Below are 23,378 nucleotides of genomic sequence, written 5' to 3'. Positions count from 1 at the left end.
AACATGGATTTTTCTTTTTCTGGAGGAATAAATTATTATACTGAAGGAACATTCAATAAGTACATTCCTAACTGCTCAAAAGTTCACCATCATCTAATGACCAGCAAAAAAGAGTACTACAGTAAGACGTGTAGCAATTTTAAAAATGTGAACAATATCAAACAACATAAGTAATATAAAGTTAGTTTAAAAATCCTATGAGAATTAAACATGTACCTAGGCTGGTCTTAAATACCGATAGTCTGGTTATTTAAAATATAGGCCTAATATGGAACAAGAGAGAATGGAAAAAGGAAAATGGGATATATTTATTCTTCAGAAATATATCATTTAAATTTACAAGTTTAAAATGTACAAGCAAAATGTCTGTGTCTTAACTAACTTGAACATATTATTGTTCAAGTGCACTTTCTTTTTTCACATAATGAAAATCTTTTATAGTCTTTGAGCTAGAAACTCAAGTCAAAGGGCAGAGAGCTGAACAAGAGAACAGGATTAGGCTTGAATAACATAAGAAATGTGTTTTGTCTTACAATCTCATGTCAGTTTCTGAAGCTGGATTAACTCCCACCCTCTGGAGTCCCTGAATAATCTCTGATTAAAGATAGACTTTTGTGAAAATGTTATTATGTTGGGATATACCACTTTTAAATAATGAACATCATCACAGTCTGCAATAATCTGCAAAAAAAAAAAAAAAGAAAAATCACTGAGGAAATTCATTGACTTATTTTTCAATTTTTACTTTCCTCCTTAAAGTTAATTGTTTAATAAGTTTAACCTTATCACAAAGTTAAAATATTTGCTGTACTAACAATTGAAGCTGTGTTTGAATTCAAGTTTACCTGTACGTAAGGAAATAAAGCTCAGTTAATAAGGCTATAGATTAGTAATCTTTTTCAGACTTAAGCTATGCACCTAAATTAATTTTCAACCTTGACTTATTGAAGGGTAAACTCAAAGAGAGTACAACTGACTTGCTCACTCAACTTTCCTACTAGGAATAAAACATGCATGCTCTGGTACCACATTATCACATGATTCGTTATTAATTTTACTTAGAAATATGGCAACATCAATTTCAGTTCCACAGAGCATAATATTTCTAAACAATGAACACATGATTAATTTATAAAGCAGAAGGAAATAATGTAAAAGGGCAAAAAATAAACGTTTTCCATTCTCCTAGCATAATAATTGCATTTTTCTTGAAAACCATTTGTATTTTAGGGTACATATGCTCTTACATTTTAGTATGCAAGAGAAATAAAATAATTTGATGCTTCTGTTTGTATCTGGAGATTGAAAGTTAGCTAGCATGCTTTATGATCTACTGAAAGTAAATCAAATATAAACCATTGTGTACATGTATTCTCAATTACTTCATATTTAAATAAAGAAATCTTAGAAGGCTGATACTTTTCATTGTGACTTGAATCAAAGTAAACAGACGTTGGATTGAGACAGAGTATTTGAATGGTTGGCGGACTGCATTTAAAGAGTTATTATGCATATTTCAAAAAGTTCTAATATTTCCATGTATCTATTGTAGGTTTCAAATATTTAATGTATCAATCATGGGCTCTCAAAGATTGATTGAAGGGATGAATCAAAGGAAGATATGAGGTGAATCATTTACAAACGTCATAATGTGGTGTTAATGGATATTTCTTTATCTTTGTAAGTAGGGATTTGTATGCCCGTAATGGTCATTACACTTCTTAATGACTACAATACTTGCATACATTTTTAAAGTGTGTGTTTGTGTGTGTGTCTTTCAATTCAAAGTCAGTCAGACGACTTTTTCATTTTGTCTGTATGACTCTTAACGACTTTCTGATATCTAGGAATGTAAACTCCTAAAAGCAATGACAATATACTTCAACAAATATTTCAATGACAATGAATATTTCAGCATTGTTAATTGTTTCCTAGTCATTTTGATACCTAAATATTAAGCATTTCTAAGCATAGTCTTTCACAATATAGCAGTTCTGAAAATACATACCTTGCACAGTTAGATGCACCTGCATTGTTCTGGGTGTATGTTGAGTCTGAACAGAACATGTGTATGGGCCATCATCTGTCACATCTACATTCTGTATCTGGAGGCTGTAGTCCCTTTTATTCAATGTTGAAATTGAAACTCGAGGATCCACTGACCACTTATCACCTCCCGCAAAAATAATACTTGACCGATTCAGCCAGGCACCCTTTGAAGCTCCATCTTCCAAAAAGCACCTAAAAATTACAAGAGATAGAACACTATTAATCAAAATAAAAATGAGAGACAACATTATTTTGTTCTGAGTGTTATTTTCTTTTGCTGAATAATAGCACAGCATCAATTGAAAACATCAGACATTAACTCAGGAAACACGAACATACTGATGTATCTTCCATTCCCAATACAAATGTAAAACAATAGTTGCATACAATTTTTTAAGTGTGTAGTGTGTGTGTGTGTGTTTGTGTGTGTGTGTTTCAACTGAAAGTTAGTCAAAAGTCTTTTTCATTCTGTCTGGATGACAAATTTAAATAAAGTTAAATTAGTTTAAACAATTTTCTATGTTAAAGCCTATTTCTTCGTTTGAAATTATGAGAAACAGTAAAGGTCTATGATTTAGACTGACCTGACCCAATCTGACACTGAATATAATGTACCAGATGCAGAAATCATAGAACCATATAAGGGTGGATTTATTTATTTATTTATTTTTTTATTTCTTTATTTGAGGCAGGATATTACTCTGTCGCCCAGGGTGGAGTGGCACAATCTTGGCTCACTGCAACTTCCATCTGCTGAGTTCAAGCAATTCTCCAGCCTCAGCCTCCCTAGTAGCTGGGATTACAAGCGCCTGACACCGTGACTGGCTAATTTTTGTATTTATAGTGGAGACGGGGTTTCACTATGTTGGCCAGACTGGTCTTGAACTCCTGACCTCAGGCGATCCACCTGCCTCAGCCTCCCAAAGTGCTGATTTTATAGGCTTGAGCCACCATGCCCGGCCTATAAGGATTTACCTTTAAAATAGCTTGCATTTGCACAGTGGGAAGCTTGTACACTGAAACTATAAACTATGTTTCACTGATAAAACTATAAACTGTGTTTACTGAATGCTGTAGTCATTAGATATAACAAAGCTAGTGTAACACTTTTATTAATAATGTTGCTCATTTTTGCAATTTATTGATCAAAGCCTTTTTTTTTTTTTTTTTTTGAGAGGGAGTCTTGCTCTATTGCCCAGGCTGGAGTGTAGTGGTGCAATCTCGGCTCACTGCAAACTCCACCTTCCGGGTTCACGCCATTCTCCTGCCTCAGCATCCCGAGTAGCTGGGACTACAGGCGCCCGCCACCATGCCCAGCTAATTTTTTTTTTTGTATTTTTAGTAGAGACGGGGTTTCACCGTGTTAGCCAGGATGGTCTCAATCTCCTGACCTTGTGATCCGCCCACCTTGGCCTCCCAAAGTGCTGGGATTACAGGCATGAACCACCATGCCCAGCCGATCAATATTTTTTTTTTAATAAAGCATTCATTTAGCCAGCAAACATTTATAAGGTATCTATGGATTTAAATAGGTATTGTCTCTTGCTGTCTAAAAGTTTTAGTCTAGCGAGGAAGACACAAGAGCAAACCAATTATTACTATACAGAAAGGAAAATATTTTTATGAAATCACACACAGGATGCATGAGAGATCAAAGAGAGTTACTTGAATCAGGGCATTGAAGGCATAGAGAAAGGCCTTCTGAAATAGGCAATGTCTGAGATAAAGAGGTCAGTACTGTAAGATATGGCATTCTAGACAGAGATGCTATGCTATATGTAGGCAGCACCTCTAGGCATTTCAAGGAATGACAAATAACCATGAGATATATGGTAAAAGGCATGAGAGATGGAATTGGAAAAATAAAACCAGATCCACATGATGATGACAAGCGTAATAACAATTACTAGATTTTAAGGCCAAATTTGCAGCCATATATTTAGTCATATTCTGTAACAGGTTTCAAAAATACAGCATTATGTTTAATAGTAGTTAGGCACATCAAGCTTTAGAACAGAAGAAGGCTGTGGTCATATACCAGTGATTTTGCTGAGGCCTGAAATTCTGTTTCATCTTGAAAATGTTCTGTTACAAATTAAAGACTGGTTTTCTTAAATGAGTACAAAGCACAGCTACAGAACGAAAACACACATACATAGAAACAGTTTGACAGCATTTCCACAGAGCACCTTGGGGGATTGAACACAGTGTTTTGAGATTGCTACAAAATTGCAAGCTGAAAGCAACAGGGTGGGCTGCTGTCAACTGTATGAAACTAATCAGTGGGTGAAAAAGTAAGGAACAAGGTACATTGCAGAATCTAATTTGCAGTCAGCTTTACCATCTACAGAATCCAAAACGGAAGTCGTAAAGGTCACTGTTAATTGAAAAGCTTGTCCTTATGTATTTATTAAAGAAAATAAAACCCCCTTTAATGACGTAATTAAATAATTCCAGCTTATTGTTATTCTTAATAATATGCAGAAAGAAGATACAGGGGACATATTTCCCATTTCACAAGATCACATTTGTGCTGGTACAGGACAGAACTCTGAAATACCACTGCTAGGACTGTGATAATTCTAGTGTGTCATTTAGTATCTGCATTCATCAAGTGTTTCTGCGTAACCTCTGCATCTATGTCCTTCGCATGTTTTTCTATTGCGTGTTCATAACAACTCTTTCAGGGTATAGACTGCAATGCTCTCGATCACCAAAATAAATGGAGATATTTAGGTTAAATGACTGGCCTAAGCCACAAAATTAGTGGGTGCCAATGTTGAATTCATAATCAAGTCTTCTCTTTCCACATTCAATGTCCTTTCCACTGTAATGCAGATCAAAGACTTTTAAAATAGGTTTCCGAAATGGGAAAATGATTAGAATGTTGCAGAAATTACTGCAAGTAATTTCTTATTTACTGAATGTGACCAACTGCTTAACCTGTCCTAGTCTAAAGGAAGCAGAAAATTAATTATTAGTGGATGTTTTACCATGAAAGTCTGATTTAGAATGCTCTGTTGGGCATTTCCATTTCCCTAGAGGCAGTAGCAGCTTTACCTTTATTTTGGGGGTTTTAGGGAAGACTGCAGAGATTAACCAGTAATCTTAGCATAAGCACTGTTCCTCAATTCTGGCATGACATTGGCTGCCACAGAAGAATAGAATTCAACTTCTTCATGATGAAAAAGATGGAAAAAAAAAAACCATCATTTTTGTCTCCTTGGCTTCAATAACTATATTTTGTAATAGTCATTGTTCCCAACTCAAAGTTTTTCAAGATGCATGTTAGTAATACTCTTGAATGACAATCAGAAAAAAATATATATATTTTCCTTTTGGAAATTTTGTGGAATTTTGTAGAATTATTCTCAAACTACACTATTATGTTAGAACATAAATAACCCAAATTACCATACATGGAATTTTACAAATTTTGAATGGCAAGTCTATGTAGGCATGGTTATGTTATGAAATCATATAGAGAATACATGTAGTTTAAAGATCCAGTATGAGATGACTATAAAGAGCATGTGAATAGGCCAAACATACACACACACATGGCTGTATGCATGTGTGGGTGTTGTTTTTTTTGGTCATTATAAAGATTCCTTGAGAACAAGAACTTATCTTCTTCCTCTGTACCTCCTTTTTGTTCTCCACTTTACATCCTATTTTTTTTCTTTACAATACAAAGAGATATTGCTTGACATGTGTATGTTGTATTAAGAAATTTTGTAAGGAGGGAAGCTATGTAGGGTACAATGGGGTGGAGGGTGAGGGCCAAGTAGAGAAGCATGATACCAATTTATGTTTGTACTCTTTGGGTACCAACATTTTTTTACTTGGTTTAAAAAGTCTAGGGTCTACAAATATAAATTTGTTGGAATCCTGGCCCATACGGAATTTAAATTTTAGCAAGGATGATAAAGCATGTGTATGAACAGCCGTCATGCAGAACAGGAAGTGAAAAATGTAGTAATTAAATTGCCATTATAATTGGATTATTGAGATTCTCTGAGAGTCTCTGGCTTCTGCCCTTGACCCTTGTAGCCAGATCCGTTCTTCCCACAATAAGCAGAATGAACATTTTAGAGTTTAAATCAGATCATCAACAACTCCAAGCCTTCTATTTAATTCATAAGAAAATTTATAATTCTGATAGTAGTCAACACAGTCCTATAGAATCTGGTCCCCTGATGTTTTCTGACTTTACCTCACACCCCCCTTTTCCACTTTGCTCTAGGTTGTGATCCTTTAGCTGTGCTTCCAACAAGCCAGGCATTCTCTTTCCTCAGTTAGTTTATATTTGCTATTTCTTCCTTGAAAAATTTTTCCTCTAAAGTTCTACATAACTTGTTCCCTATCTTCCTTAGGTCTTAATTAAATGTCCTAATGTATTAAATAGCAAAAACACCACGACTGTTCCAACACTCCCTGTAGACATATTATCCATTTACTTGATTGATTGTTGTCTCTCTCTTTCCACTAGAAGCAAGATCCAGGAATTTTGTCTATTTGGTTGCTTCTATATATTCCAAGGGTCTAAACATAATGAACGATAAATATTAGTGTGTGTTGAGTGGATAAATGAAGGTAAAAATTAGGAAAATTTTGGAGAAAAGAATAATATGATAAAGTGTATCAAAATTCCCAAAATGCGGCATAGTCGGAAAAGCAAAATCACACCCATGTAAACTATAACATGTAATTAAATGCAAATATATATAGTACAGACGATAACTGGTGAATGATACAGAGGATGTGCTAAGCAATCTAAATCAGTAAGTGAAGAACTGAGCTAAGAATTCAGTGATCAGAAAAAAGGCAAGTCAGGGGCAGAGGTGGGCAGGGTGCAGGTGGCAGATCAAGCAAATCATCCATACACACAGATACTTGAAATAAGAAAGAACTACAGCATTTGACTCTACACTTCAGAAGCCCTTTTAAACCATTAGACATTCTGCTTAGTATGTGCTAGGAGTTTTGCTAGGCATTTTACATTTATTATACCATTTAAACCTAGAATAACACTGTGAGCCAGATACTACTATTATCTTCATTTTTTTAGATGAAGTAGTAAAGGTACTGGCAGGTTGTGATTGGACAAAGCAAGGTGGCTTGCATTCATAACCACAGTGACAGACTATGCTAGTATTTTTAGAGTCAGGCAGCAGCAAGTCAGGGGGTCTCCCTGTTTAGAATGGAGGAATTAAGGCGTAAGGGAGAGTTCAGTGAAGTGAGGGTGGTCAGATCAGTAATGGGACAGCATGAAGTAACACTTCTCTGGTCACAAATTCAGATCTTTTTTCTTTGGACTTCAAAATGGAACATTTTAGCAGCAAGTGATCTTAGGATCCCTTTGAAATACAGACAATGAAATAATCTGAATAAAAATGTACAAAAATAAATATATCCTCTAATCGAGTATGGCATAGCTTTCCTTGATAGTGGTTTTTATCTTTCACTTAAAAAATCTGCTAGACTACCTTTTTTGCAAGGAGATGAATAAAACAGTTCCAAAAATATAGTCTTCAGCATATGCTCTGTTGACACTATACCAAATATCATGATAAATACTTAAATTTTCAGTAAATCATCTGGATATTTTGTACACATAGTTCCAAACATCTGGCTATTGGAAAATATATGCAAAAAACCTTGAACATTTCTTTTTGCTTCATGGTTGTTAATTATATAAACCCCGGCTCACAATATTTAATTCTTTTTGAATAAGGATGGCACTGCTGCCTAAATTCTTTTAAGAAGCCCCTTAAAGGACGTTACTACATATTGGGCAGGTCTCTGTTTTGGGGGTATGAAGTCCCATTTGGTGAGATGCTATTTGATCAAATTGTTAGAATAATTCTAACAGAATATACCTGTGATACTCATTCCTGTGGTGATTAAATCTGAAAGGTGGACATCAGAGAGTGTAGTGAAAAATAGCATATTTAGCGTATTTGTTATTTTTTAAAGCTGTTAAGTTAAAAAGCCTCTGGCTGCTAAGGAATGATTTTGTCCACTTACATCTCAATTTCTTTGTTGCACAGTCCAAAAACATAAGCATTCTCACCATTACCAGTATTTCGCACAGCAGAATTTATTCAGCTGTATGGATAAAGAACAGCTTTTCTCAAGACATGTTGATTAATGAAAGCTCCTATTAAAGGCACCAGTTAATAAAAAAAAAAAAAAGTACATTTTTCTCTTGGACTCAAAGCTAAACTGAGTGAAAATAATATTCCTATGAAGAGACTTACCAGCTACCTTTACTGCTGTCTCTTCATTGCACCATGAAGTCCTAAATTTGACAGAAGGAGAACTTTTCAAAGCATATTAACAGACTTCAGAATCCCATAAAATCTCCATGATGATTCTGCACACAAAGAGAGTTCTGATATCCTGATTTCAAGACCAAATGAGGTAAGGCAAGTAAAGCAGAGATTATATGGAACAGAAAAGAAATTCCACCATCTTTCTCCCCTATCTTTGTTTTTAAGGCACTCTCCTCTTGATATCTTTCATGAGAGTTGATTCCCAGATAATATGTATGTATGTATACATAAATTATATGGTTATATAAATATTTCCTAGATAATAATATCACTTTATGATTGACAATATTTAAAATTCTCTTTTACAACTACTCAGACACAGAAATGGTTGTCATTATCTTTCTATTTTTGCAGGTGTGGTAGAGGTGGGAGACAGTGAAGGGTGGTGGGAAATCCATGGTAACAATTTGTCCAGTGAGCTTCAATTATTTAATGAAGTCCTCATCTTTAGAGATGATAAGAATTATATTTTAAAATATGTTGCTGTTGATATCTAAGTGAGAACTGCACTTCAGCAGGTTAACAGTTCAACACTGCTCAGTATACAATAGTAATATGTTAACATTACTATGCACCAGATACATTTTAAGCATGTTAGGTATATTTTTAATTCAATCCTCAAAACAAGCCTTTGAGGTAGGTACTATCCAGTACTATTATTATTAGCATCATTATACCCATTTTACAATGAAGACACTGGGATACATCTGTTAGTTAAGTAACTAGCAGATGACTTGCTTATTGACATTTGTATTATATGAGAAAAACATTATTATGAAATAATTGCAGTAAATCTTCAGGCCTTAGAACCAAAGTAATATCAATAAAACATGTACATTTATTTTCAAAATGGGAGTTATGCCATGTTGGGTATATTTTACCTCTTGTGTAATAGCAAAAAAGAAAAAAAAAAACACAAGTAGCATTGATTTCTTATTTTGTTGGAAAAAGAATTCTATTTTCTATGTATTTCACTCTAGCAATTTGGGATAATAAGCTTATTTTTAAAATATTTTGGATAAAAGATTGAAAGCTATCAGCCACTATCGATTATAAGACCAAATCCTCAAACATCTTAAACATTTTTACATTGTAAATTAGATGGGAAAAAAAAACTGAAAATTAAGCTTTGTGAATTTTTCTTGCTTTTTTCATGCAGAACTATACTTAATGTCTCCCTGAAATCTGTGAAGTTTAATGTAATCAAGTGATAGTATTAATTCATACAGTTTAGTTTTACTTTAATGAACAACTTAAAATTCTTTAAATCTGTATTTTTTAAGAGACAGATTCTTGCTCTGTCACCCAGGCTTGAGTACAGTGGAATGATCATAGCTCACTGAAGCCTCAAACTCCTGGACTCAAGCAATCCTCCTGCCTCAGCCTCCCAAATATGAGTCACTATGCCTGGCTCTAAGTTTGTTTTAAATATATATATATATATACACACACACACACACACACACATTTATATGTATAGTTTGTTTATAAATATACATATATGTAGTTAAGTTTGTTTTTTATATATATACACAAACATACACACATACATACACATGTATCATACACATATATACACGTGTGTGTATAAAATACAAATTTAGAGCCATTTATATATATATATGTATATATAACATTTTCAATGCCTGGGAAATCATTCAAATTTGGTTATGATTAAGTCGCATTTTCAAACATTAAAATCACTCATTTTAACTCATAATTAAACTATGTTTTTCTGCAATACCACAAATTGCTTTATCTTATTATTTCCATTAACTAATTTAAGTCAAGCTTCCAAGTAAGAATATACGTCTGTGTTAGGAGGAGCAATGCCAAATGATTTTTACATATAAAGGGTGCTTCAATACGTTATTTGTAAATAATTTAACATATAAATTAGCATTTATGAAGTAAAATAAGCATGACTAGAGTAAGAGAGATCTTGTACATTATGATTAAAGAAACTAGCAAAGTCTGAATAGCAAAATTCTTCATTTTTGGCCTGTTACTAATTATTATCATCTTATCCCAATAATAATAAATTTCATTTGCAGAATGATTACTATGGATTAACAGGCATAGAAACATATTTAAATGTATGATCTCATTTAACACTCACAAAAACAGTCTGAGAAGTAGATAGGTCTTATTATCTCTGCCCTAAGATTACTGAATGCATGCATGCAAAATTGATAAAGGAAGCAAAGAATGTAAAAGTCCTCAAAAAAACAAACAAAAGAAAGAGGTGTCACAAATTTGAGTGGTTTAAGGCTAGCTTTGTTCCAATGGCTTTAAACATGAATCAAGCTGAAAATTTCTTTGTCATCTCTACTTTTTAATTTTTGAGTTTCAACAAAATCAGCTTGCTTTCTCCCACATGGACTTGATTGAATGTGAGATATTTGGATCTGGAAGGGCTTCAAGATTTTTGATAACTGGCAGGTGCTCTGAACCGCTGTGGGGAAAGTTCTGTCTGCAGTACTGTCTCCTTGGCAGCTGCTTCCTGGAGAAGTTGGACTTTCACCTCAGGAGATATAAAGGGAATGGAAACTACTTTCAAAATGCATGCAGGACGTGTTTAAAATAGCAGTATCAAAGACAGAGATTGCAATCGGGTCCAGAGAAATGACTGAGATAGAGCTCTAGGCTCCAGGCAAGCCTTTCTATTCCATCCTCTTTGGGATGGAGCCAGGTACATACACCTCATCCCTAAATCAAGGGAATAAAGGAGATGGACTTCTCTAGTAAGAACAGTATCAGCAATTGCACCTCATCTCCCTTCCATCAGCCATCTTTGTGTTGAAGTCATTAAAAGTATTATATTTGCATATATTAATAAATAAAGATGATAAAATAAGAAACATAACATGGATATACAGAAAGGTTCTAAATTCGTCTGTTTTGTAAAAATAATAAACTATATGCTACTTTACGGTATCAGCAAATACAGACACTTATAAAGCAAAATGAATTCTGTTCCCCACCTTCCCAACCCGTCTGCTTATGTTGATCTTTAAGCATCTTACCGGTCACTGCTTTTCTTATTGCATTTTTTTTCCTAATAAAAAATATTCTGAACACAAATTTTGTTTTATGAATAAAGAACTGTCACACAGTCAACTAATTAAAGCTAGCCTTGCAATCAGTTACTAAAGTAGCCATTAACCCATATTTATCTGTCTTCTCTTCAGAAAATGGACTAAACCACAATTCAGTATGAACCAGGCCTTAAAATATAAATTAAGGAGTATACCCAAGAAGAAAAAAATTAATGTGTTTTTTAAACAGCTTCCTGTAAAAAAATTAAACTTTTTATTTTTTGAAAGATGTTAAGTTAAAAATTTTCTCAAATTTGAGTCTTTGCTAGATCTTATTTTTTATTATTATAACTTTTCCTTAAATTGTGTACTATAATTATAGTTAATATTGGGTTCGAATGTCATCTTTCTTGTGTGCTAGGCCTAGAACCTGGGCCAAGTTAATTTACCTTAGTTTTCTCACCTGTAATATGGGGTTAGTAAAAGTACTTACTTGACAAAATTGTTATGAGGATTAAATTAATTAGTTTGTTTAACGCATTTAATACAGAACAAGGTGCATGATAAGTATGTAATTCAGGTTAACTAGTATTACCCTACATCCCTGTGGTTAACTTTGTGTTTGAAAACAATACTGCTGCCAATAACAATAACAAAAAACCCTATGTTATAAAATATAATTAGAAGAAGGAAAAAAATAAAGAATTCATAGTGTCTGGCTTGATGTAGCAAAACTTTATTTTTCTATATTGTCAGAGCACAGAGCTGGTTCACAGAATTAATTTTACAGGTAGCTAAATGTCATATGTTAAAGTACTTCATTCATTTACCCCCCCTTGAACTGCCACAAAAGGTTTTGTTTTGTTTTGTTTTGTTTTTTAATATACTTCCCCATCTTATAAGCAGAACATGTAGAATAAGACAGCCTTGGTGTTATATTTTAAAAAGTTATAAAAGTTATACTGGGACTGAAAACTTACGTTCAGAAACCGTATTCCTAGTTTACTAGCAACTGCTTTGGGCAAGTAATTCAACTTCTATAAAGAATTTAATAGTTGCAAAATTGAGATAATATCACCTGTGTTAAGTAGCTTCTATTTTGGTATAACATCAAAGAGGCTGTGCATGGGAGATAGGTTTATAAAGTTATAAAGTGAATTATAAATGTAAATATTGTATAATTATTGCAATGTTTTATAGGTTAATGCTCTTCATAACTCTAGGTTATGATTATGAATTTCTATATAGAGACTGCATAAGCACAGTGACCTTCCCAAGCCCACTAATGTAAACCAAAGGGTTACCAATTCTTTTCTTGTCTTTTTTTTGTGGGAGTGACAGGGTCTCACGCTGTCACTGAGGCTGGAGTGCAGTGGTGCAATCATAGCTCAATGCAGACTTGACCTCCTGGGTTCAAGCGATCAACTTGCCTTAGCCTCTCTCCACATGTCCTATACTCCCAAGTATCTGGGGCTACAGGTGCATGCCACCATGTCGGGTTAAATTATTATTATTTTTTATTTTTATATTTTGCAGAGACAGGGTCTATTATGTTGCCCTATTATCTCAACCTCAGTTTCTTTTTCTTCTTGCTTGTATGGTTCATAAAACAATTTTGTAAAGTATGTACATCTTTGAACTTTCAAAAATTGCCACCTAAAATTTTCATCATAATCCAAGGTCTTTGCCAACCTATAATTTCTTACTACTATCAATATTGTTATTTTAAAATAAAACTATAAGTTCTCAATTTTAAATGAGCCCAAAGAAATCAAAATAAGAGTGACATGATGTTCATTAACAGCCATTTAAAACAAGATGAACAAACTGTACTTTAAAATAAATGCTACCTTGCTTTTTCTCCTTAAACTGTATTACTGTACTTATGCCTCATAATTTGATCCTAATTTGTTATTCTTTAAAGCCTTTTATTGATACCCTATCTTTTCTACTGTAAAATGCTGTATGTAAATTAGCATTAATATAGGTCTTGTGAACATACAAATCTAAGTGAAAAAATATTCAAAAATAGTTATTTTTATAATTATTAATAGTATACAATTGAAAAATACATATATATATATCCCACATTTTAATAAACATTTGTTCAGCACTTTGGAAGGCTGAGCTTGAGCTCAAGAGTTCAAGACCAGCCTGGGCAACATAACAAAACCCCATCTCTACAAAAAAATTGTATAACAGCTAGACATGGTGGTGTGCTCCTATAGTCTTAGCTACTTAGGAGGCTGAGATGAAGGATGGCTTGAGTCTTGAGTCTGGGAGGTGGAAGTTGCAGTGAGCCGAGATCATACCACTGGACTCCAGCCTGGGCAACAGACCCAGACCCTGTCTCGTGTGTGTGTGTGTGTGCGTGTGTGTGCATGTGTGTATATATATAACTTTATATAGTTAATAATATATATTATATATCTCTAACTCATATATAACTTCATATAGTTAATAATAGAGGTGTTAATGAATTGCTTTTATCTAGATACATGGACAAACTTTCTTACTCAAATGGCAAAACTTTTTACTTACAGGAAATAAAGTCCAGAATGAATTCTTCTTAGATTTTGTTGGAGTGGATTTTATGGGCAGAAACCGTGCGAAAACCTGTTTTCATAGATAAGTCTATGGGAATGGAAGATGTCCTATTTAAGCAGTACTACTAATTATTCAATTTGATGAGAGGGATACAACAAAAAATTACAGTAATCTGTCACCTAAAATCATTCCTAATGCTTTATCAGTTGATGATAATATTATACACCCTGTAGATGTATAGAAAGCAAATTGTAATCTAACTCTATTGCAAAACAATTTAGCAACATCTAGATATTCATTGTTTTAACATCAACATTTTAAATAGCCTCTTTGTTTACTATCTGCAAGTTTTAAACTTTGGGCCGTGGCCCATGGTATGATTCTGCATGTTCAATAGGTTTTGTGAAAGGTGACAGTAAAAGCAGGAGGTAGGAACCAGAACCAGTCCAAATACAAACATTCTCCAGCAGGTTGGTCACTTAAAAAAAAAAAAAAAAGATATGGAAATTAATGATCAAGAAATTTCTTAGAACTATCTGTTCCTGTGTAGTCCTTGGAAAGTCACCATGAACCTAAGTGTATTTATGTCCGAAATGCTGTATTTGGTATTTTTTTCTAATGCTAACCTACCAACATATTTGAGTTTTATTTCTCTACTTCTAATCTTCCCTTTCTATCTTCCTAGAGGTTGGGAAAGGAGACAACTGAATATATGTGAGAATTATTATAATATAAGTTTACACATTGAAGATAGTGTACCAAAGACAATCTTTCTGAAGAACATAGACTTTTAAAAAACAGTTGCTTAAAAAGTCTTTTCACTTTGTTCTATCTTGTCTAGATTTAAAGTTGTTTAAATTCTGTTAAAACAGCAACAACAATTGGAATGTAGCACACTATATTATAATTTCCATGAATCAGTAAATTAAAATATTTATGTTCTCTCTTGAAAATAAAAATTGTGCCCTATTCTGCTAAATTCTATGGGCTTGAATATCGTTGGTATTTAGTCAATACTCATATATTCAGAAAAACTGAAGCTGATATCCATATATTATAAATATTTATTTTTAAATATATGTGTTAGTAGTCTAGGGTTTCTTTTCATTTTGAGAAATTTAAATATATGTCTTTACGATCAACTCTGTTATTGTTAAATATTTGCTGCTTCAAGGGATATGTGTGCTTCAAAAGGGGTGTGTGTGTGTGTGTGTGTGTGTGTGTGTGAGAGAGAGAGAGAGAGAGAGATAGGAGATATTTGGTACAAAAATGGACAAGACATGAAAAATGAGTATTGATTATTACATGTATAGTTAAAAAAGGTGACACACTTTGAATATGAAAGCAATATATAATTTAAGTTAATTTCACCTGAGTTCTTTCTTACAGAAAGTACCAGAATCTCCCCACATATCAATGCCTCTCTTGCTAGAGGATCCATCCAACAGCAGCATGCAGTGGGCAGCTGGACTTGTCATATCTCACTGCCTTCCTGGCTCAGAAATGCAAGTACCTCCAAGGGATGTAAAATTCCACTGCGATTTAGGAAAAGCATAAATGTCAACCATGACTTTCTGGCTGGCCCTTTCTTTAGTAGATTGCTGCGATTGCTGCATATTTCCGAGCCCCATGACTATCATCTCTCAAGGTCAGAATTTTGTGATATTAGTCATTGCTTCCTTGAGTCACTCTAAAAAGTTTACTTGAAGAGGAAAACAAACAAACAAACAAACAAACAAAAACACTATCACTCTAAACACAGGTGAACTGGAATCTGGGGGAAATACTGATATGGCTTCTTCAAAGATATTGTAACTTGGGTTCAGGGTAACACAGGATAGAATCATAACTCTTCCTGTGACGTCTAGCCTGAGGAATTTGGGAACTAAATTTTTCTCAACCTTCACATTTGCTTCTTTAAAATGGGAATATGAATATGTACTTGAAAGGGCTATTTTGTGAGAAGGACTGAAATGACTCATGTGATAAGATCTAAGCACCTAACCTTAGATGTCATGTCTTCGGGAAGCTCTCCCTGACATTTCCACTCAATGGCCTCAGACAGGTGTAATGGACCCTCCCTAAGGTTTGCACTGCCCTAGCACATTAGGCATCATTCTTTATTGCCCTGCACTGTTCAGTCTCTCATTTAATCAATTATTGTCCTGCTAAACTGTAGAAGACTCTAGCTTATTCTTCATTTTGAAGTGTAGTAGTAGGAAGTTCAGTGCTTGTCACGTAGTTGGTACTTAAAAAATAGTTTTTTGAATACTATGAGAACTCCAAATAAAATACTATGTGTCTAGTGCATAAAGAAAGATGAAATATTCTACTGGAAAAAAAAAAAACAGGGTAAGAATAGGTCAGAGCAGGTTTAGTAGGAGAGGTAGCATTGACACCACCCTTACTCTATTGTATTTTAGAACTTTTGTTCCAAGTTATCCTAAATTGAAGCACACACAGCAATCTCTGGATTTCCTCTATGGTTCAAAAATTGAATATATAATTTGGAACAAATGGAACTGCCCACTGTCTACAGAATCTCCTTTTATCTTCTTGTTCATTTTACTTTAAAAATAACTTAGTGATACTAAATTCTAGCCTTGACACACTGAAAGGAGAACAAACTGCTTTCTGTCTTAGAAAAACAAATGGAAGCTGCTCATATGGTGTCATTTTCTTTCCTATGTTTCTGGAACGCATAAGAAAACCTCAGAGGCTAGGTAAAATAGATAAAGAATGGGTAAGGAGACCGTATAAAGAAAACTACATAAGATAACAAATATTTTATTAAACTGAAGAAACCTTACTCATTTGGTTTTGACTCAGACAACATAATATTGTAATTATTGTTCTTACAAATTCAAAGATGGGTTTTTTACATTTTTCTTTCATGATCCAAAAATGATCTTGGTGAAATATCATTCCTATTTATGTAGTTCAGAGTTCCTACTGTGAGGCAGTAACTCCTTCATTTCTTAGGAAGATATATATTTGTCATTCATTGTTCTTACATTTACCTGCATTTGCTGGATAAACACACTGGTAATCACTTTTAGTATAATTTGTAGTGAGCATAACACATAAGTAACATTATTAAATATAATAACTGCATGATAATTATAAATTAGAGAAGAAGGAAAGAAAAAAGAATGAAAATTGAGTGCTTCTTGAAATTAAAAGTCTAAAGTGTACTGCTCCCTAAAATTCTATTTTACTTGAAATATTTTCATCCTCAAATATGATTTCATTCTTGAACTGATTTCCTATGTAAAGAACTCCTAACTGCTTTCTCTACAATTCTCTACTTTAGCCATTAATCTCTCACGTGAAGCTGTCAAATTCTTTTATGAAAATCGAAACCTACTATATCCACTTTTCTTATCTTTCATAGTGCATTATTTTCAAGCAGCCAAGCAAGTTAGTTAAGCACCAACTGCCTTGTAAAAGCCATGTTAGGAATACAGACACACTTTCCTCAGCTTTTATTCTGTTACCAATATTTCACAATTGTCTTTGCAGTCAATACTAAACACAGAGGTCTATTGTTTCTGGCTTGGCTTGTCTCCTTAGCTCCTTAATTCCTGACGCGCTTCTGATTCAAAAGGATTACATGGATGCCATACTATATACACACTTTCACCTTTTCTGTCTCTCTAATTGGACTCTCTAATTACGAACCTTTGAAAGAAGCCATCACTTTTTTTTTTTTTTTTTGGTTTATCTAAATCATTAATTTATCATATGTGTGTCTTCAGGATTTCAAATCAACAGTGTACAATTATTTGATGTTCTCCTTTATGTTTCATGGACTTAGTACAAAAAATAGGTTATACAATAAATATAAGATTTTATGGACAACCAATAGATTTTAAACTGGCATTTAGGTAAATGAATGCATTTTTTTTTTGAAATGCACACTGCTTCAATAATTAGAGAAAACCATTTTGGACAAAGTATACTTTTGACTTAGCCAAACACCAAATTGCCTCACACATAATGAGAAACAGTCGCCTTTCATCTCTAGCAATGGCTGAAAGCCACCATTATCTAACAGATGCTCAGTGGCCCTTGTGAAATGAATTGGTCATCCCAATCAGCTATTAATGGGCAGGCAACTACAACAGGCAAATCATAATAATTACCACTAATTAAACTCGAGGTTTGCATTTACACAGACAGAACAAAGTGAAACTGAGATATACCTATCTAATTTTGTGAAGAAATAACAATACTTCAAAATGAATTCAAGATTGCTATTCTGAGATAGAGTCTCAGTCAACTCCCCTTTCAATTCCTCCAACCATTTCTTTTTGATTTTTGACTACGCAAGTAGAATAGAAAATTTAAAAATATAAATAAAAGCTTCTTTTAATAAGCTTACAATCTAGAAGACAGAATAAGCAAAGTGTTTACACTATAATCACCATGATAGACATGATATAAGTATAGGCATACTTCATTTTATTGCACTTCATAGATATTCTGCATTTTACAAGGTTAAGCTTTGTGGCGATTCTGTGTCAGGCAAGTCTATTGGTGTCATTTTTCCAACACAAAGACACTTCATGTCTTTGTGTCATATTGGTAAATCTTGCAATATTGCAAATTTTTTGTTGTTATTATATGTTTTATGGTGGTCCATAATCAGTTATCTTTGATGTTACCGTTATAACTTTTAGGGAGGCATTACAAACTATGCCCACACAAGACTGCTAAGTTAATAAATGTTGTCTGTGTTCTGACTTCTCCAACCACCAGTCATTCCCCATCTCTTTCTCTCTCCTTGGGCCTTTCTATTCCCCAAGATACAACAATTTTGCAATAAGACCAATTAAAAACCCTACAGTGATCTCTAAATGTTCAAGTGAAAGGAAGAGTAGCACATCTCTCAATTTAAATCAGAAGCTAGAAATGATTAAGGTTAGTGAGGAAGGCGTGTCAAAAGACAAGATAGGTTAAAAGTGAGGTTTTTGGTCCCAAACAGCCAAATAGTGAATGTAAAAGGAAAGGTTTTAAAGGAAATTAACATTGCTAATTCAGTGAACATGTGAATGATAAGAAAGTTAAACAGCATTTTTGCTGATATGAAGAAATTTTTAGTGTTCTGGATAGAAGACCAAACTAGCTACAACAGGCTCTTAAACCAAAGCTTAATCCAGAGTATGGCTCTATCTTCAGTTCTAGAAAGGCTGAGAAAGATGAGGAAGCTACAGAAGAAAAGTTTGAAGCTAGAACAGCTTGGTTCATTAGCTTTAAGAAAAGAAGCTGTCTCTATAACATAAAAGTGAAAGATTAGGCAGCAAATGCTGATACAGAAGCTGTAGCAAGTTATCCAGAAGATTTAACTAAAATAATTGATGAAGATGTCTACATTAACATCAGATTTTTCAATGTAGATAAAACTGCCTTTTATTGGAAGAAGGTGCCATCCTGGACTTTCAGGGCTAGAGAAGTGAAGTTAATACCTGGCTTCAAAGATTCAAAGGACAGACTGACTCTCTTGTTGGGGACTAGTGTAACTGATGACTTTAAGTTGAAGCCAATGCTCATTTACCATACCAAAAATGCTAGGGACCTTAAGAATTATGTTAAATCTACTCTGCCAGTGATTTATAAATTGGACAACAAATCCTGGATGGCAGCACATTTTTTTACAGCTTGATGCACTGAATAGTTTAAGTCCATAGTTAAGACCTACTGCTAAAAAAAAAAAAAAAAAAAAAAAAAAGATTCTTTGCAAAATACTACTGCTTACTGACAATGCACCTAGTTACTCAAGAGCTCTTATGGAGAATGTACAAGAAGATTAATGATGTTTTCATGCCTAGTAATGCAACATCCATAACATCCATTCTGCAGCTCATGATCAAGGAGTAATTTCAACTTTCAAGCCTTATTACTTAAGAAATACATTTTATAAAGCTATTGTTTCCACAGATAGTGATTTCTCTGATGAATATGGGCAAAATAAGTTAAACCATCTGGAAAGGATTCACCATTCCAGATATCATTGAGAATATTTGTAATTCATGAGAAGAGCTCAAAATATCAAGTGAATGGAGATGTGATGGAACTAGTAAGAGAACTATAATTAGAAGTGGAGCCTAAAGATGAGCCTGAATTGATGCAATCTCATGATAAAGCTTGAACAATGAGGAATTGCTCTTACGGATGTGCAAAGAAAGTGGTTTCTTGAGGTCGGGCGCAGTGGCTCACGCCTGTAATTCTAGCACTTTGGGAGGCTGAGGTGGGCGGATCACAAGGTCAGGAGATCGAGGCCATCCTGGCTAACATGGTGAAATCCCATTTAGTCCCAGCTACTCCGGAGGCTGAGGCAGGAGAATGGTGTGAACCCAGGAGGCAGAGCTTGCACTGAGCCAAGATCATGCCACTGCACTCCAGTCAGGGCGACAGAGCGAGACTCTGTCTCAAAAAAAAAAAAAAAAAAAAAAAAAGAGAAAGTGGTTTCTTGAGATGGTATCTACCCCTGGGGTAATTGCTGTGAATATTGTTGAAATGACAACAAAGGATTTAGACTATTACAAAAACTTAGTTGCTAAAACAACAGCAGGGTTTGGGAGGGTTGACTCCAATTTTGAAAGTTCTATTGTGGGTACAACGCTGTCAAACAGTATTGGATGGAATAAGGAAATCTTTCATGTCAGAAAGAGTCGATCGATGTAGCCAACTTCATTGTTGTCATATTTTAAGAAATTGTCCAAGCCACCCTATCCTTCTGCAACCACCACTCTGATCAGTCAGTAGGCCATTCACAAACAGAACAAAGGACTTGTTGAAGGCTTTTGTTTATTGGGAAATTGAAAAAATAATGTGACTCAATTGAGATATCCACTTTATTGCAGTGGTATGGATCCAATCCACAATATCTCCCAGGTAAGCCTATACCATAAGAGACATAATGGTTTATAGGACTTCAAGAAAGAAGAGATCATATTTCACTGCATTAGAATTTGTAAAATTAGCTGGGGAAATAGGAAAGTGAGACGGCTCTTTACCGACAGGAATCATTTAGCATTAGAAAAGAGGATGAATAAGAGCTATCGACATAATAGTTCTCAGCAGGGGACACCAAGAGAAACACAGATAAAGAGATACAAAATAAGGAGTAAGGTTGTGGACTAGCACACAATCTCATTTGATTGAATAGAGTGTATGAAAGAAGTGGGAATGAAAAGTTCTCTAATTCACTTGGAGGTAAATGATAGATGATTTTAGATGTCAACCTGTGAATTTCAGAATAATTTCAGTTGGCAAAAAGATGTTTCAGAGTAGATAAGGCATATTATTAAAAAAAACAAGTTTAGGAGAAAGGCTTTTTTGATCATATCCTAAGAACTGGACAGTAGGCTATGATTCTATATATACTAAGGAAGGAGACTACCCTTCATATCATCGTATGCCCAATTTCTGCCTCCAAAGAAAGAAGAAGTAAAAACTAAAAGGCAGAAATGAAATCCACAGGCAGACAGCCTGGCGCCGCACCCTGGGCCCGGTAGTTAAATATTGACCCCTGACCTAATTGGTTCTGTTATCTATAGATTATAGACATGGTATAGGAATGCATTGTGAAAATCCCTATCTTGTTTTGTTCCGATCTAATTACCGGTGCATGCAGCCCCTAGTCACGTACCCTTTGCTTGCTCAATCAATCACGACCCTCTCACGTGCACCCCCTTACAGTTGTGAGCCCTTAAAAGGGACAGGAATTGTTCACTCGGGGAGCTCGGCTCTTGAGACAGAAGTCTTGCCAATGCCCTCGGCCGAATAAACCCCTTCCTTCTTTAACTCGGTGTCTGAGGAGTTTTGTCTGCCACTGGTCCTGCTACAATACTGTGGAATTTAAATTATCATAGTAACCCTCTGAAGTATATATTATTATCCCATTCATATACCTGAAAAAAGGAGGCTCCAGAGTTATCAATATGTTTTCCAAGATAGGAGAATCAGAAAAAAAGAGTTCAGGATAATTCAAATACATTATAAACTCAGATAATGAACTTTAACCTGAAGATGAGGAAAGTGTTGGAATAATTATCATTATTTCTAATGATCAATGCTTTTCTGACTTCCAAAAAGGAAACTGGAGAAATCAAGAAATTAAAAACACAAATCCATATAAGCACATTGCCAAAAATACAAGTACGATCATACAATCAATCCTAATAAAAAGTACGGCAGTCTTGTGGTTGTCAGCACACATAGCTATGATCAAATAACAATTACCATCATCACTGCCATCATTTATTTTATAAAAACATATATGGTGATATACTAGATATTAATAAAATATGCAAAAGTACTTTATAGAGTTAATGTTGATAAATTTTACATAAGGAATAAATTTTACATGCATCTCTAGAAAATTAACAGTTTAAAGTAACAAATTACATACAGGTAGATTTGGGATTTAACCTCAGTTCCAACTGAATCCAAATTCTTGGCCCTTTCTACCACACTTTACAGATTACTACAGAAGTACAATTCTAAGATATCCTTCAAATTATCCATATGCCACTGGGAAATATTTTTGTGCTGGTATGTTATATTGAATTGTCTAAATGAGTCCAGGAAAAAAAAAATATATACTTTGGTAGGCCACAGATTCTGTGTGGGCCTACAATCTAATGTGGCCTACCAAAAAAAATTAATTACACATTAATAATTTTAATATTAAAATATTAAAATTAATATTTTAATAAAAATATTGATGATCTGTTCTATTAATGAATAGAACAGGAAGTCAAATAATTTAATGCAGAGAGGAATTCTATTATGTGGTAGTGGATCAATTCTTGAATTTTAATATTGTCGCTTTCCTACTTTACACATATAAATGGCAATGAACTCAGGATTCTGAATCCTCTGATATGACAGACTGCAAACTCCCCGAAGGCAACCTTGACCACCAAAAGTGAAGCAGGCCTCTCTGAGGAACAAAGAACTAGTGCAGTGCATCTTTTCACTTATACACTCATATAACCTTCAAATTCTTGTTTGCATCAGCCATTTGTGAGTTGCCATATAGATCAGTTTCTGTCTCTGCATTAAAGTAGCAAATTTTAGTAGTTTTGTACTTTGTAGTTTTGCATTTCCTTTTCCCAAAAGAGTTTAACATTGGGAATTATTAAAGTGATATCTTTAAAAATATCCAGACTTCAGTTATAATTCAGCAGTGACACTGACCAGGAGACACATCTTTGTTGTCAGTTCCTCTTGTGCTTTTCTGGCTGATAGCATGAAATTAAGTTTTCACAGACCATCCTGTTTCAGTTAACTATACTGTTGCAGAAGAAAAGAAAGGGCTTATAAACAAAACATAGTTCTGTGTGGAGGTTTATGTTCACACATTGTCTATATAAAACATTTACTCTGTTTTAAAAAT

At 34.1% G+C, this 23,378-nt stretch overlaps 1 protein-coding gene across 1 annotated transcript in view; it reads right to left on the bottom strand.

Moving 5' to 3' along the window:
- The window catches only part of LOC105498385 (neuronal growth regulator 1), an 895,160-nt gene that overhangs the window by 540,027 nt on the left and 331,755 nt on the right, over positions 1 to 23,378 (bottom strand). The window contains exon 2 of the mRNA XM_071091171.1: positions 2,009 to 2,241. Within this exon, the coding sequence (XP_070947272.1) occupies positions 2,009 to 2,241 (233 nt within the window). The remainder of the gene's footprint in view (positions 1 to 2,008; positions 2,242 to 23,378) is intronic.

Source organism: Macaca nemestrina, chromosome 1, assembly GCF_043159975.1.
Source record: "Macaca nemestrina isolate mMacNem1 chromosome 1, mMacNem.hap1, whole genome shotgun sequence".
Lineage (NCBI taxonomy): Eukaryota > Metazoa > Chordata > Mammalia > Primates > Cercopithecidae > Macaca > Macaca nemestrina.
The sequence above is the reverse complement of the archived record's forward strand: the minus strand, read 5'-3'. Positions and strand labels throughout refer to the sequence as shown.